Source organism: Myotis daubentonii, chromosome 3, assembly GCF_963259705.1.
Source record: "Myotis daubentonii chromosome 3, mMyoDau2.1, whole genome shotgun sequence".
NCBI classification, from domain to species: domain Eukaryota; kingdom Metazoa; phylum Chordata; class Mammalia; order Chiroptera; family Vespertilionidae; genus Myotis; species Myotis daubentonii.
Window position 1 is genome coordinate 210921032 of NC_081842.1, and position 15997 is coordinate 210937028.

General features: G+C 62.7%; 1 protein-coding gene across 2 annotated transcripts; it reads left to right on the forward strand.

The window, feature by feature from the left end:
* The first annotated feature begins 1264 nt into the window (after positions 1–1264).
* Positions 1265–15207, forward strand: FAM131C (family with sequence similarity 131 member C). Of its 2 annotated transcripts, XM_059691132.1 has the most exons (7): positions 1265–1518; positions 9028–9140; positions 10015–10050; positions 10257–10350; positions 13148–13330; positions 13621–13746; positions 14352–15207. In XM_059691132.1, exons 1-7 carry the CDS (start codon positions 1497–1499, stop codon positions 14633–14635), a joined length of 858 nt encoding a protein of 285 aa, XP_059547115.1. In that variant the 5' UTR covers positions 1265–1496; the 3' UTR covers positions 14636–15207. The 2 variants fall into 2 exon arrangements, with proteins under 2 accessions (XP_059547115.1, XP_059547116.1); XM_059691133.1 differs by lacking the exon at positions 9028–9140.
* Positions 15208–15997: the final 790 nt, after the last annotated feature.

Below are 15997 nucleotides of genomic sequence, written 5' to 3' on the forward strand. Positions count from 1 at the left end.
GGCTAGGGCTGTGCCAATCTTTTTAAAGCAGATTAATCCTTACAGCAATCCTGTGAGGCGAGATTTTTGCCCCCAGTTAACAGATGAAAACACTGAGGCTCAGGGAGGTGACGCAACCTGCCCAAGGACACGCAGCTTGTGTGAGCTGAGTCCACATTCATACCAGGCCTGCCAATGCCACTCTCCACCCCGACTTTACTCCAGAGCAGCCACCGGGCCTGTGGAAAGAGAAAGAGAGCAGCACCCACCCCCATCCCGTACCCCACTTCCACTCCTGGCAGCCCCACAGGTTCAGATCCTGCCTCAAGCCCCATTCGTCCTTCCAAACCCTGCAGGTCCCTCACCAGGTTCTTGAGAGAAACCAGTGAACCCGGCTTCCTCGCCTGCCTGTGTTAGAGGGGCACAGTGACCGCCCTTCCAGGGCCTCAGGTAGGTGCGAGGATGCAGCGACAGGTGCGTGGGACAGAGAGAGCTGTGGCCCTGAAGAGCTGGGGCAGGGAGGTTTGCTGAGGGGCTGGGTGTGTGGCTGTATACAGGTGAGAGTACGGCTGTCAGTGTGTGGTGTGTGCTAGTGCGTGTGTGCACGAGTGTGGGTGTGCAAGCATTCACATATGTGTGAGAGCGTGTCCGTGTGGAGGCATGTGAGGGGGAGTGGTTAGACTCACACTGTCGCTCATTAGCCAGGAGACGGGGGCTGAGAACACCCTTGTGCCTGGGTCCCCAGTGTCCTAGCAAAGCCCAGAGAGGCGGGTGCTGCCCCTCCCGGCGCTGCGGGAGACCCCATGGAGTGTTGCCTCTAGCACACTGCCCCTCCCGCCCCCCTCCACCTCCACCCTGGCCCGCCCCCCTCGCAGTGAAGGGGCCTCAGGCCAGGCCCCCTGCGAACGGTCGTGTCATGGAGCTGCCGTCACTGCGCCCCACCAGGTGTCTGGTCTGATTGTTGAATGGACGTGGCCGTGCACTTTGCGTCCCAAATGCCGGAGATCTCCCCGCCCCCACGGCCCTTCCCTGACCTTCAGCCCGGTCACCAGGCGGAGCGAGGTGAGGGCCGAAGTACCCCGACCCGTGCGCCCCAAATGCCCCCCACACACCCCCACACACACCCCAACCCCCCGCGCCCGCCCCCAGCCCGGCTGAGGCAACAGGTGCGCGGGGCGGGGCGCGGCGGGGAGGGCCGGGGCGGGGAGGGGGCGGGGAGGGGGCGGTGAGGGGGCGGTGAGGGGGCGGGGCGGGCACCGGAGGCTCAGAGCTCCCTCCGCGCGGCCCGGCCCCGCCCCCAGCCGCGGTGCAGGCGGAGCTGGCGCGGGAGGCGGCAGCAGCGGCGGCGGCGGCGGGACGACCGGGGGGAGAGGCGGCAGAGCCCGGAGGAACCCCGGCCCCTTCGCGCCGCCTCCAGCTGCGCCCGCGCCGCGTGAGCCCCCGGCCGCCCGCGGAGACATGAGCGCCCGGCGCCCCGACGCACCCGAGGCGCAGCGGCCCGGCCCCGCGGCCCCGTGATGGGCTCCTGCGTGTCGCGAGGTGAGGGGGCCGCGGGCTGGTGGGGTTGGGGGTCCGGGGGTCCGGGTCCCCGCGCCCAGGACGCGCGCACATTCCCAGGGAACATCCTCACCAGCTGCATCCCCGCCCAGCCCGGCGGAGCCCCAGGAGACTCGCCCCCGAACCCCCAGGGACAGGGCGTGGGAGGACGGGGTGCAGCGCGGAGAGCGCGCAGGGAGGGCCCCCAGCCCAGCCCCGCTCGGACCCCCCCCCCCCCCCCCCCCGCTCACACACCCCAGCAGGTGGCCTGAAGCCGGGTCGCTTTCTTCCCAGCAGCCACACACCCCCTGCCGCGTGTCTTGAAGGGGCCGGCGGCTTCTGGGTGCTCCTGGCTGTTCTGGAGGGACTTCGGGGGTGTGGGCACCAGAACCCCCCTGCCACCCACCCCCAGGCCTTACTAACTCAACACCCCCCTGTCTGTTCCCTTCTCCGAGGCCCCTGTCTCAGGGTCCCTGAACCCCACGGGCATCAAGGGGTAGTGGAGGTGAACAGGTTACCGAGAAGGTCCTGTCCTCACCCTCACCCCCACCGCCGTCCTTGGTCAGGGGATGGGAAGGGACAGGGGCAGCTGATGTTCCCAGGAGCCCCTGGGCCTGCCTCTGTCTCTGAGCTTTAACGGCCACCCTGAGGGGCACCCTCGCTCCCCCACCGGTGCCTCAGTCCCCGACTCCCCGAGGTGGTATCAGGAGCGGGAGTGAGCTTCCCTGGAGGGTGGCCTGTGGAGCCCTCCCCGCCACCAGCTTGCCAACAGCTGCTGGGCAGCCCTTCAGAAGAGGTTTACAGGGCCATTCGCCCACCACTGGTCTCCACGGACAGTGGCAGGGGGCGGGGCTGGGGTGGAGGTGACCGACCAGACGCACTGACCCCAACCACAGGGCCTTGGGGCTGCCCCCATGCATCACCCCCAGTAGCTTTTTCAGGTGCAGAGGGGCAAACAGGACCGGGAGAGGGGCTGGGCAGGCCCTGGAGGGGGGCTTGTCCTTGTCCGGGGGACATAGCACCTCTGCCTTCATCCCGTGGCCTCCAAGGGGCTCTGCTCACTGGTCCACGTGGGACATTCAGGGAAGTGGCTCAGGATGTCTCGGGGGTGTCGGGGCTGGGATCATGGGTGGGGGTTGGGCTGTGTGAGGGTTATTCACTTAATCATTAAGCTGATACGAGCATGACACCTATGACACCTACTGTGTGCCAGGCACGGTGCACACACTGGGCATCCAGTGTTGACACGCACAGAACTTACATAGCCTGGCCAGAGTGGGAAAGTGTTTTTTTTTTATTTTGAAATTTATTTTTATTGATTTCAGAGAGGAAGGGAGGGGGAGAGAGAGATAGAAATATCAATGATGAGAGAGAATCATTGATGGGCTGCCTCCTGCACGTCGCACCCTGGGGATTGAGCCCAAAACCCGGGCATAAGCCCCAACCAGAAATCTACCGGGACCTCCTCATTTACAGGTCGATGCTCAACCACTGAGCCACGCTGGCTGGTCAGAAGGTGGTTTTAAGAGTAAAGAGTGTTTAGGGTGCTTTAGGAATGACAGGCTCTCTGTGTCTCCCCAGAAACCCCCGCTCTGGGCAGGCTCTGGGTGTTGGGGGATCTGGGATCTGGTGTTTTCCTTGGTGACTGTCCCTTCCCCACCACTTGGCCACCCCATGTCAGAGGCTGGGGACTAGCTGATAAGCTGCAGACCAGCTGAGCACAGTTCAGAGGCCGGGGGAGTAGAGACACCTGCCAAGGTCACTCAAGGCAGCGTCAGGACTGGGGCCCAGGTCCTCCGACAGGGAGTGGGGACCTTCAGCCATCGTCCCAGAGACTCTGGGCGGCTGCACCACTGAGTGGAGGCCATGCACCCCTCTACTTGTCACTCATGCTGAGTGCTTACAGCGCACCAAGCACTGGTTGGGATCTTTTAGGCCGGACACACTTTTTAGGAGTACACACCCCCACTGTCCCCATTTCACAGATGGGGAAACTGAGCAGAGAGGAGTTGAGTGACATGCCCAGAGGCTGCATATAAGAAATAGCAGAGGCAGAGGCAGGATTTGAATCCAGACCAGCTGAGTCCAGAGCCTGGGCCCTTAGCTCTGCACCACACTGCCAGCCCTCAGTCCTGGGCTGGCACCTGTCCTGCCCTCTCCAGCTGCGGGCCTCCATGGGCTTTGGAGCCCCAGATCCTGGTCGGCACACCTGCACCAACTGCTAACAGCAGCCCTCTGACTCCAAGTCCTTCCTTGAGCCAGATGTGCAGCCTGAAGCCAGGCTAGGGATTGGAGCCTCATGCTAAGACCACCCCAGTCAAACCCTAAACCCCAGTCTCAGGCCACACCTGGGACAGCCACCCCCCACCCCCCACCCTCAGCACCAGGCAGCAGTGGGAGGTCAGGGGTGCAGACTCTGGGGCCAGCCAGCCTAGGTCACACCCCTGCTCCACCAACACTAGCTCCGTGATCTCAGCAGTTACTTAACTTGGTATGTGCATCCCAGTGTTCTCATCTCTAACATGGGAATAATACCGGTATTGATGTCCTACGGTTCATGTCAGGCACTGGGACCAGTACCTGGCACATAGTAGGCACTCGTAAGTGTTAGAGGAAGTAGAAAGGACCTGGGGTGTCTAGAAGGTCCTGGAGAGGAGCCTGTTAGCTCTCTCTGTCCTTGGTTGGGCATGGAAAGGGACCCCCTTTGTCAGCTCTGAGCTGCACCAGCCCACAGATAAAGCTACCGCGGTGGCCCGAGTGACCTGTAAGTAACTGTCCTGGGGGGTGGGGGGCACTCTGTCTGCTGGAGGCTCAGCCTCTGCCAGACCTGGAGGGTGGCCTGCTGCCATGCAGTGACTCACCAGCAGAGAGGCCGAGGGCTCACCTTGGGTGGCCTCCCTCTGCAGAGCCCCCAAGGCAAACGTCAGCCCTGGGGGCAGGACCAGAGGCTGGTGACGGAGATCTGTTCCTCAGTCCAGACAGGGGATGTGAGGTCTGGAGGGGGAGGGACAGAGCAGGTGTCCTTTGTAGAGGGCATCTGTGGCAGGTGCCCCATCCTCGCCCTTTCCAGAGGGGTCGGTGTTCCCATTTCACAGATGAGAACCCTGAGGCTCACGGGGGCTGTGTCATAAGCCCACGGCCCTGGAGCTGGCACTGAAGAGCTGGGACTTAAACCCAGGGCGGGAGCTGTGAACGAAACGCCTCGCCCACTGTGTTCTCTTCAGAGCCAAGGCCAGAGCCTGGCACATGACAGCCCGGCGGTACCCACCTGGGGAGGGGCTGGCTGGAGGGACCCCAAGCAGCTTAGAGGGGAGGCCGGTGGCTGCCCGGGGAGGGCCTTCACCAGGGGCTTTGGACACCGGCTCAGTTACTGTGTGGTTTCAAGAGGAGGTTTACCCTCTCTGGGCTGCTGGGAAAGAGCAGGGCTCACCATGGGCCTTCCCGCCCGCCCTCTGAGGTGGGGGCGGATGGCAGCCACGGTGACTAATGGGCTGGGACACGGGCACAGAGTGCCAGAGAGCCGCTAAAGGGGCTGACGACTGGGAAGCAGGTGAGGAGTTGGCGGTGCCCAGTCACCGAAGAAACAAGCAGAGACGCCCCGCTGGGGGCTCTGCAGCAGGAGAGGGGCAGCGTAGACAAAAGGAGGAACCGGCGGGGTGGTTGGGCTCTAGCGGGTGGGGTGCTGCTGTGGGGAGGCAGGAAGCACCCTCACTGAGCAGAGGAGAGGCTTGTCTTCTGAAGGAGACATCTGCCTGACACCCCTCTCCTTGAAGGATCAAAATGGTCCCCTCCAGGTTGCCATGGAAACCAGAGGCCTGTCACTTCTGTGGCCGGGGAGGTAGGGGAGGAAGCAGGCCTGAGAAGGGGCCTCAGACCTTGAGGTCAGGGGCCTAGGGTGTGGACTGAGGAAGGAAGGCGGTGCCCCCCACCGCTCCCTTGGGAGAGAGAGGTGCCCACAAGAACTGTGGCTGGGGGCCCTCAGGCAGAACCCCGGCCCCCGCTCCCCATGAAATGCTGTGTTTTCCAGTTGCCGGTGCTGACGTGGCCATGGTCCCAGCTGGGCCATGAGCAGCCTCTGATTTCACCCTGAGCTGGTTCATTACCTGATGTCTCCATGGCAACCAGCCTGTGCCCTCATGGGGCCAAAGTCCTCAGGGGGTGATGGCAGCTTTGGCAGAGGCGCCCGCCCCTCACCTAAGGTGGGGGCAGGGAGGCTGGGGGGGGCGGGGCCTGGGAGCTAGGAGTCCTTCATGTCACCACCACCTCCTTGACCAATGACCTTGTTCAAGTCATGTCTCCTCCAGGCCTTTGAGGTCACCTACCAGCTTCCTCTGTGCCCGGCCCTCCTGACTCCAGTGTCTGTGGCTCAGGTGATGGCCAGGGGCCCTAGAAACATTCCAGCCCCTTTCAAAGTTCCCCGGGGCAGCCTGTAGCCAGTGCCACCTTGAACGGCACTTGGCAGCCCGGCTTGTGCTCTCTGGAGCCTTAAGCAGGTCACTTTCTAACCTTTTTGACTGGAACCCATAAGAATAGATATATTTTGCATCATGACCTCATGCACACACAGAAAGTTCTTACCATCGTCAGCCCTGCCCAGCCCCACTGCAGCCATCCCTCCCCAGTTATGCGGACATCCAACGGGAGGGGGGGGGGGTGAGAAGCTGGCCTCTCCTTTGTTTTTTTTAAGTACATTTTTATTGATTTCAGAGAGGAAGGGAGGGAGAGAGAAAGAGAAAAAACATCAATGATGAGAGAGAATCATTGATCAGCTGCCTCCTGCACACCCCCCATTGGGGGTTGAGCCCGCAACCTGGGCATATGCCCTGACTGGGAATTGAACCGTGACCTCCTGGTTCACAGGTTGACGCTCAACCAGTGAGCCACACTGGCCGGGCTGGCCTCTCCTTTGCAAGCATTCCAAATTTCTGCAGGGGTCTGGGAGCCCCTCCCTCATCTCATTAGGTGGCCAGAGTGAGAAGGGTGGTTGAGGCAGGGGCAGCAGAGCCTGGGGCAGCCCCCTTGATGTGGGGTCTGTGCTCCCCACCCCGACAGTGGCTTTCTTCAAAATGCCAGGCCCTTATGCCTCTTCGTTATCCGCTTGGCATCCTAGTAGACAATTTCAGAAGAACTAAAACAAGCTCCCTCAACCGCCCATTTTACAGAGAGGAAAACAGAGGCTCGGAGAGGCAAAGGCACGTGCTCAAGGTCCCACAGGTGGTAGAGGGCAGGGCTGGGATTTGAACCGGGCCGTGCGGCACCGGAGCCTCCGCAGGTACTTCTGGAGCAGAGCCTGGCACGGGGATCTGGGTACAGCTGACACACGAAGGACTGGAGAGGCAGGACAGAGGACCCGGAGCCGGAAAGGCTGTCTGTCATCCTGCAGGGGTGACCTCATCCTGTGGAATGACAGTTAGGCTCAGAGTGTTCCGACCCCAAACAGAGGTGCTGGGATCTGCACCTCCAGTCACTGGCTAAGGGCCACTCAGGTGGGGTGGGGAAGGGAAGACATCAGTTCTCAGATACTTTCAGCTCCCGTTGCCTGAGGGCAGCCCACCTAGAAAGAGCGACAGGTGCTGCCCCTTGGAAGCAAAGCACATGGAGGGTGGGGCGGGCTGTGGATGCACAACCGGGAGAGAGATCCAGAAGGATCTGGGCATCAGCTAGAGCACCCACACTCTCTCCAAGGCCAGGGCAGGGGCCGTATAAGGCTCCTAAGGTCACTTGGCCTGGCCCTAGCAAGGCCTGAGGGGTGAGTTCATGAAAAGTTTGACCAAACGCGGCAGCTAATTTTTAAGTTGATGATTCTGTATGACCCTCGGATGATGTTATAAATATCCAATGGCCCTGGGCAGAGAAAAGGTTCCCCACCCGGCTCTAGGCCCACCCCTTCCCCTCCCTGTCAACGCCTCTGCAAGGATCAGAGTCTCAGTCCAGCCGCTCCCCAGTCTCTGGGGTTGCCTGGTGCCTCCCCACGAGGGACAAATCTCCTTGAGGTGGGAGAGCAGAGGGCTTGCTGGTCGCTTGGAGGGGTTGGGGGCAGGGCACAGAGCGGGCAGGACTCCACGCAACGCCTGGAGTTTTGTCAGTTCAGCTGGGAGGACGGTGGCATCATTTTCGGAAATTGTGGAGGAAGACGAACACGGGTTTGCGACCCCATTTGCCCTGGTTTGCTTGCGGTGCCTTTGGGCACCCAGGTAGGGACCTGGAAATGCTGGTAGGAGCTCAAGCAGAGGTGGGGCTGGATGTGTGACTGTGGGCTCAGCCGCACACCCTGAGCTGGCCTGGGAGGCAGGAGGCAAGAAGGGCCCAGGATGGAGCCGGGGACATGCATGGGGCTGAGCAGGGAAGGAGGACGGAGAAGAGCAGCCAGGGAGGTGGAGGGGAGGCGAGAGGAGGGTGCGGCTCAGAGGGAGGGATGGGCTGTGTCCCGGGTGCCCCTTGAGGCCAGTGAGAAGCCACTGCTGAGCTTGGCCACATGGAGGTTCTTGGCCACCCATGAGAGGCTGCTTGGCATGGTGGAGGGGACACGGGCGGCCAGGAAGGAGAGGTGGACACAGTGCTTCCTGGGTGGGGGGAGCAGGAGCTGGAGGGAAGCAGCTCAGAGAGGGTCTTTAAAGGATGGGAGCGCTTGGGCTGCTAGGATGTTGGGGGCGGGCCCAGTGGTGAGGGACTGGGTGAGGCAGGGAGAGGAGTTGGAATGCCGGCCTGAGTCCCAGCAGGAGGCATCATGCAGGTGCCACACGGATGGACCCATTCGATGGAGCGGCAAACACAACCACACAGGAGAGAGAGCAGAGCCCTGGGTGTGGGCAGGGACGGGACCCAGCCCCGGGGCGGGAGGGGGGGGCGGGGGGGGGGGGCGGGCCAGGCCTTTGTCACAGGAGGGAAAGCAGATGGTGTGAGCAACAACGCAGGCAGGGCTCCGAGGTGAAAAGAAAGGGTGATGCTTTTCGAAGGCTCTGGGTCTCAGCAAGGAATGGGGAGAAGCCAGCGGCAGGGGCACGGAGGTGGGTGCCAGGATGGAGGTGGGAGGAGGAAAGGCGGGTGAGGTGGGCATCCTGGCAGGAAGCAGACCGGTGGGAATTAGAGACGTGTGGGAGGACCCCCGGGCAGAGTCCTGTAAGAGGTAGAGGGGGCACAGAGCGGGTGCAGGGGCAGGGCAGAGGGTCGAGGGGTCCAGGGCGTCGTTGGCGGAGAGCTCATAGGATTTGCAGGAGTCTTAGCTGGGCCGGGAGAGAGGTGAGGCCATGGGAGCCAGTGGAAAGTAGGTACATGAATTGGAGGTCTCCTTGGGGCCAAAAATGCCAGCGTGTGGTGCTAGAATTAGGGAAAATGGAGCAACAAGCAGATGGGCAAGCAATTCCCATTGCGGGGACCAGGCCGGACCCAGCTGCTGTGGCTTTGGGTCTGTTTTCTACAAAATGACGATGGGTGCTAATCAAGTCACGCCCGCCCCCCAGGGCTGGCCTGACCTGGCTTCCGGGAGAACACTCCTGTCTTTCTCATTTCCAGATCTGTTCACGGGAGTCCACAAGGATTGCCCCATGGCCCCGGGCACAGGCCCCCTGAGCCCGCTGCCCTGCAGCCGCCCACCCACCCTCATTCCGGACTATGTCGCTGGCAAGGTAAACCGGTCACGCGTCATCCCCCCCCTTGGCCCTGGTCCTGGGCTGTTCCCTGCGGCTCCCACTGGGAGCCCCTCCCCTCCCGGCCAAACATGGCTACTCCTCCTGGGCTCGGGGCCCCTAAGGTTTGCTGTTCGGCTGGATGGAGGTCTGCCTCGGGCCGGGCCTTCGGGAACTGGACCAGGCTTTAGAAGGCTTCCTCTCCCCGCCCTCCTCCCCCACCCCCACCCCGGATGAACTCAGCCTTGCAAATAACAAGTTTTGTTCCCAGCCCAGGACACCTGAGCAGCCTGCACTGCCCTGCACTGGAGAACGAAAGGAGTAGGATTCTTAGATCTCGCGAGGGGCCTCGCATCCTGCTGCATAATTTCTGCCCTTGCCCCAGAGGTCATGACCTTGAACCTACCAATTGATAGAATTACCTTTTGTTGTAGTTGTTTGAGCACAACCACATGCTAAGCATTGTGTAGGCACGGTGCTCCCGTGATCTCATTTACGCTTCCCCACGGCCGAGGGGTAAATGGCATGGTCCCTTTTTGCAGGTGAAGGAACTGATGTTCTGAGATGTTATGTTATTAGCCTAAGGATGCCCAGGCTAAGGGGCAGAGCCGAAACTCGAACCCAGGTCTGATCTGCCCCCTGCACCAACTGCCTCTCCTGGCAGAGCCAGCGCTGCCCCCCCCCCCCCCCATACACACACACACTTCTTTCTCTGCGTGCCAGGGGACAGCAGGGCGCGACCCAGGAGTGGGCAGACCCGCCACCTCAGGGAGCACCAGAAGGTGACCCACATGGCCGTCCAGAGCTCTAGGACGCCTGGCATCTGCTGGCGCCGTGCCAGGCCCTCCTGATCCTCTTTCTCCTTTTATTTTAGGACAAACAGATGGATTTCTGTTGGGATCCTTGGCAGGTCAGTGCACTTGCTCACCCCTCGTGGGTATTCGGTTCTGCCAGCCCTGGGGCCGGGGGCAGGGAGGGCGATGAGAATGGTGGGGTGGATCGCCCTGGCCCTGCCCGCTGCTCAGCAGCCCTGGGGAGGTGGGCAATGGGGGTGGTCGTGGTGGGGGGACCTCCTTGGGCAGGTCTGCCCAGCTGCTCCCCCCTCCCCCCGTGCAGAGATGCTTCCAGACCACCAACGGCTACCTGTCCGACTCCAGATCCTGCTCCAGCAGCTACCACGTGGCAGCCCTGGCCACCTCGTCCCTTGTGGGTAGGCGGCAGCTGCCCTCTCCTGCCCTTGGAGTTGCACGGCCTGCCCGACACTAGCTGTGTGTGTGTGCGTGTGTGCGTGCGTGTGTGTGTTTGGACTGGGGGGTGGGGAACGGGGGGAGGGAGAGCGAAGCTAAATTGCAGCTGGAAGGATTGTGGCCCCATGGATTCACCATTTTCCAAATGCCAGGCTCCAAGAGCTGGGTCTGCAGGGAATAGTGACGAGGGTTCCCCCCGCCCCCGCCCCTGCCCCCCGCCCCCCGCCCCCCCCCCATGGGTGGGATTGTCGGGGCCTCCAGCAACTCTGATGGGGGCCGCCGGGGTTTTCAGATGTGTGCCTGGTGTGGCCTCCCGCCCGCAGCGGGTGACATCTGCCTGTCACCGAGATGGGAATTGCTGTGTGAGTGGTTTCTGAGGGACTTGCTCTAGGGCCGTGGTCGGCAAACTGTGGCTCGCGAACCACATGCGGCTCTTTGGCCCCTTCAGTGTGGCTCTTCCACAAAATGCCACATGGGGGCGTGCACGTACAGTGCGATGGAAACTTTGTGCCCGTGCGCAGAAGTCGGTATTTTGTGGAAGAGTCGGTATTTCGTGGAAGAGCCACACTCAAGGGGCCAAAGAGCTGCATGTGCCTCACGAGCCTCGGTTGCCCAGCCGCAGTTTGCCAGCCACTGCTCTAGGGCAACCTATAGGAGTGAGGGCAGCGGGACAGGGCAGGGGAGGAGCTTGGCAAAGCCTGGCGGCAGGCGGCTCCCCTTCCCCAGCCCCATCCACGGGAGGCCAGGAGCATGAACCGCACTTCGGCCAGTTGGCCGGCTTGGCTGCCCTGCCCCTTTGGCACCTCCGGGTGAGGCAGCTGCCATAGCTAAGGGCGAGCCTCCAGACAAGGGTGCAGGTGTGCCAGTGGGGGGTGGGCACGCAGGCCAGGAAAGGGCCTCAACGGGCCCTCCAGCATCTGCCCTGCCTCCGCACAGCCTTCTGGGCCATTCTCAGCGCTCCCTTGCCCACAGCTTTGCTCAGTGTACCTCGCTCTAGCCTTTCATTAGTCCCGCCTCCCTCAGGCCTCCCTGGCTCCCGGGCCCTTGCTGCCCCCCCCCCTCCATCAGCCTGTGCTGTTCCCTCCCCCTGAGCCCCTTCCCTCCACCTCCCCTGCCCTTCAGGGGCCACTTAGACACGTCCTCCAAAAGCCTCCTAGTTGCCAACACTCCCCTACGTGGGGGAGGCTCTCCCCTCCCTCCTCCCCCCTCCTCCCCCCCTCTTCCCCTCCTCCCTCCCTCCTCCCCTCCCTCCTCCCCCCTCCTCCCCTCCCTCCTTCCCCCCTCCTCCCCTCCCTCCTCCCCTCCCTCCTCCCTCCCTCCTCCCCTCCCTCCTCCCCCCTCCTCCCCTCCCTCCTCCCCCCTCCTCCCCTCCCTCCTCCCTCCCTCCTCCCCTCCCTCCTCCCCTCCCTCCTCCCTCCCTCCTCCCCTCCCTCCTCCCCCCTCCTCCCCCCCTCTTCCCCTCCCTCCTCCCTCCCTCCTCCCCTCCCTCCTTCCCCCTCCTCCCCTCCCTCCTCCCCTCCCTCCTCCCTCCCTCCTCCCCTCCCTCCTCCCCCCTCCTCCCCTCCCTCTTCCCCTCCCTCCTCCCTCCCTCCTCCCCTCCCTCCTTCCCCCTCCTCCCCTCCCTCCTCCCCTCCCTCCTCCCTCCCTCCTCCCCTCCCTTCTCCCCCCTCCTCCCCCCCCTCCTCCCTCCCTCCTCCCCTCCCTCCTCCCTGTGGTTTTCCTCTGGCTTCCTTTGTGGATGCTGTCTTTCTTGGGTTGCTGTTCTTTACGTCATGGCGCTGGAGCCCGGTGGCCCCCAGACCTGTTGTCGGGCTTGATTAGGGAGATGCTGAATCTTTCTTGACAACCCTCTCTGTCAGCTTCCACATCCAACGTCTACTCCTAGGAACCCCTCAGGTCCCCCCTCGCCCATCTGCCCAGCCCTTGTCCCGTCTCCTGCTGGATCCCTTCAGTGGCCCCTAATGCCCCCCTGTCTCCACCCTGGGACCCTAAGCCCGGACTTAGGATGCTCTTCCTCAACCACAGATCTAACCCGCTCCCCTCCTGCCATCACCCTGCTGTGGCTCCCCCTGCTCTCAGGACATCGGTGCCCTCCACCTGGCTCTCAGCTCCCAGTCTGGCCCCTGGTAGGCGCCCCAGCCTCTCTGCCATCCCAGTCCTGGTAACCCTGGAGCCACACCCGACTCTTCCATGCCTTCATCATCTCATCTCTGAAACAGCCTCTATCTGTCTAACCCAACTGCCTTCAAAGCCCCAGTCCAGTCCACCTCTTCCAGGAAGCCTTCCCTGCCTGCAGCGCCCCACACAGGTCTCACCCGCAGCAGAGCTGGCACTGGCCCAGGCCCAGGGATGCTCGCTCAGAACTTTATTCATGGAAAAGGGGAGGGCTGGGGAGGGGGCATCTTGAGTGGGTCCTTGAGCAGATCTTGGGCAGGAGGATCTGAACTCGGTCGGAGAGAGAATGAGGGGTGTGGCGAGGCTGGGAAGGAAGCTCCCAGTGGACAGGAGTGTTGGCTGGGAGCAGGACACCGGGAGGGTGTGGGGCAGGGAGGGGCACAGGCACTGGCCGGCTTGAGGAATCGGGTAGGTACAGGGCGTTGCTGGGGATGGGGCTTTGAGGATGCAGAGCATTGGTTGGGTACAAGGCATTGAATGGATGTGGGGTACAGGTCATTGGATGGGCCTGCGCTATGGGGGGGCAGGGGTGTTGGGGTGGGGCTCTGAGCTGGGCAGTCACGCGACGGCTCCCACTGTCCCCAGGGGTGGTGCAGAGCATCAAGGACCACATCACGAAGCCCACGGCCATGGCGCGTGGCCGCGTGGCCCACCTCATCGAGTGGAAGGGCTGGAGGGCCCAGCGGTCCGGCTGGGAGCTGTCCCCGGCCGAGGACGAGCACTACTGCTGCCTCCCCGATGAGCTGCGTGAGGCCCGCTTTGCTGCCGGTCAGTGGGGGGCGGAGCTGGTCAGTGGGGGGTGGAGCTCGGGACCCGCACTGGCCAGGGCTCTGGTCCTTAGGGGACAGAGCGTCACCATGGGGGCATTGTCTGGGCAGGGAGAACAGTGGCCTGGGGTGGCCAGGGCATTCGGTGGGCACTCTGATCACCAGGGCCTGCATGGACAGCCCAGGGCCCCCCCAGGCTGTTGGGTGCCAGGCCATCCAAGCACTCTGCCGCCCCCCCACCCCCCTCCTCCCTGCCGTGCCCTCTCTGAGCTGGTCCCGCTGTCCCCACAGGGGTCGCTGAGCAGTTCGCCATCACAGAGGCCACACTGAGCGCCTGGTCCTCACTGGATGACGAGGAGCTGCACACGGAGGAGCTGCTCCCCGAGAACAGCCCCCGGGACATTGCCCAGCTGCAGGGTACCGCCCGAGTGGGCACCGGGGCGGGGGTGGGGGGGAGTGGCGGGCAGAGCTGGCGCTGCAAGCCGCCCTGTCACCAACTGCACTGTGACCTCAGATAAGCCCTTTCTTCCCTCGGTCTCAGCTTCTTCATCTGAAAAATGGGGTTGGTGATCCTTGCCCTGCCCATTGCCAAGGGGTGCCATGAGCATAAAGGAGAAAATAGTAGTAATAATAAAAAATACTGTGAATTAAGGGCTTTCTGTGCCAGAACCCAGGGTTACTACCGAGGGCTTCGACGAGCCTGGGTCCTGGGTGAAGCCAATGTACCTCTGATCTCATTTAATCCTCTGGCTGGCGGGGAGGGAGGCTCAGGGAGAGCACCGGTCCTCCCAGTTCTCAGCGCGCAGGACTCGATGCAGAGCCTGCTCCTAACTACACGCACTGCCCTAGTGAGGAACAGGCTCAGAGAGGCTCAGTGACTGGCCTAAGGTCACACAGCGTGGCAGTGACAAAGCAGGATTTGGAGGTCGGTCTTCTGCCCCTTGCCCACCCTCACACACCAGGGGAGGCTGAGGAGGGTCCCGGGCTCTACCCCTCACCCCCACCTCCCTTTGGTTTTCCAGACCTGGACAGCATCCACCTTCAGGACAGTCTTCTGAGCGGCCCCTCGCAGTCTGACAGTCTCCTGGCCTTCTCCTCCCCCGGCCTCTCCCCTGACGGCTGGCCCTCACCCGAGGAGCCCCCCATCACAGCTGCTGCCCCCCAGCCCCCCAGCCCTGAGCAGCAGCCCCGGCCCCGGCTGCCCGGGGGCCCGGGGCCCGAGGGTGGGTCCTGCCTGCAGGGCTCCCTCCCCTCGGTGGACAGCGGCTCCCTCTCGGAGGAGGAGGACGAGGTGTTCTATAACTGAGGCCCAAGTACCCCGCCGCCTCGCCTGGGGGCAGCCCAGGCGTCTCAGGACGTGGGGCCAGGCTGGGCCTCTCGACCCTTCCGGGCAGGCACGGGGTGGAGAGGCAGGGGGCGAGGCCGGCACTCTCGTGGACCACTTCGTGCCTCTGTGGACCTGCCCGCAGTGAGAGCCATAATCCCTCTCTCCCTTCTCGGCTCCTGTGGGCCCCTTCTCCCCAGCAGGGTTCCTGCCGCCCGAGCTCAAGGACTCAGCAGGCACCAGGGCAGGCCCCCAGGCAGACAATCTCAAAGGGCCTGGGAGACCCACTTGCCGTGGGGCCTGGGGACCCTGCCTGGTCCCAGAGCCAGTCCCTCCCGCCTCCCTCTGTGCTTCTGCCCCATCAGAGCGGGGGGTAGCCTCTTCCGGTAGCTAAGCATCTGCTCCTAAGTGGTCATCCGAGGACACCCGTCTCCATGGACTGTCTGTCTGTCCCTCACCCTCTGACCCTGGTGCCCCGGCTCCCCCTCCTTGTGCCCCCCTGTCACCCCCCTGAAAGCTCTCTGAAGACATTAAAGTGGCGGATTCACCCTGGATGGACTTGGCCTGGTCTCTGCTGGGGAAACGGTGTCCTTGGGGCTCCTAGGCCGAGCGGTTCTCAACCTGTGGGTCGCGACCCCTTTGCGGGTTCAACGACCCTTTCACAGGGGTCGCCTAAGACCATCGGAAAACATATATAATTACATATTGTTTTTGTGATTAATCACTATGCTTTATGTTCAATTTGTAACAATGAAAATACATCCTGCATATCAGATATTTACATGACGATCCATAACAGTAGCAACATTACAGTTATGAAGTAGCAACGCAAATAATTTTATGTTTGGGGGTCACCACAACATGAGGAACTGTATTAAAGGGCCGCGGCATTAGGAAGGTTGAGAACCACTGGTCTAGAGGGACTCGGGGGAGGGCCCTGCCCCTCAACCCACATACAGCTGGTCAGTGTGGTGCCCCCCAGCTGGGAGAGTCCCCACAGGAGAGACTGTCCAGGGAGCCGCACTTGGGGGCCTGTACCAGCAGCCCTGGCTCGGCCAAGGAGGAGGCTGGGGCTGGGAGGAAGGTAGCTGGGCCACAGGGTCCTGCTTATACGTGAGGATGAGCAGTGTAAGGCCTGGTGGGGGACCCACTCTCCCCATATCTCCCTGCCAGGAGGAGTGGGAGACCAGGACCCGGGGCCTGCACTGCCCACCTGACCACGAGCAGCCCCAAGAGCTTGCTCAGCCAGCACGGGAAGAAGCTGGGGTGCCACGTGAGTGCCCTTGGAGCGGAGATGGGGGACGAATTGCGGCTCTGGGAAACGGCTTTATTTCTCTCAGGAGC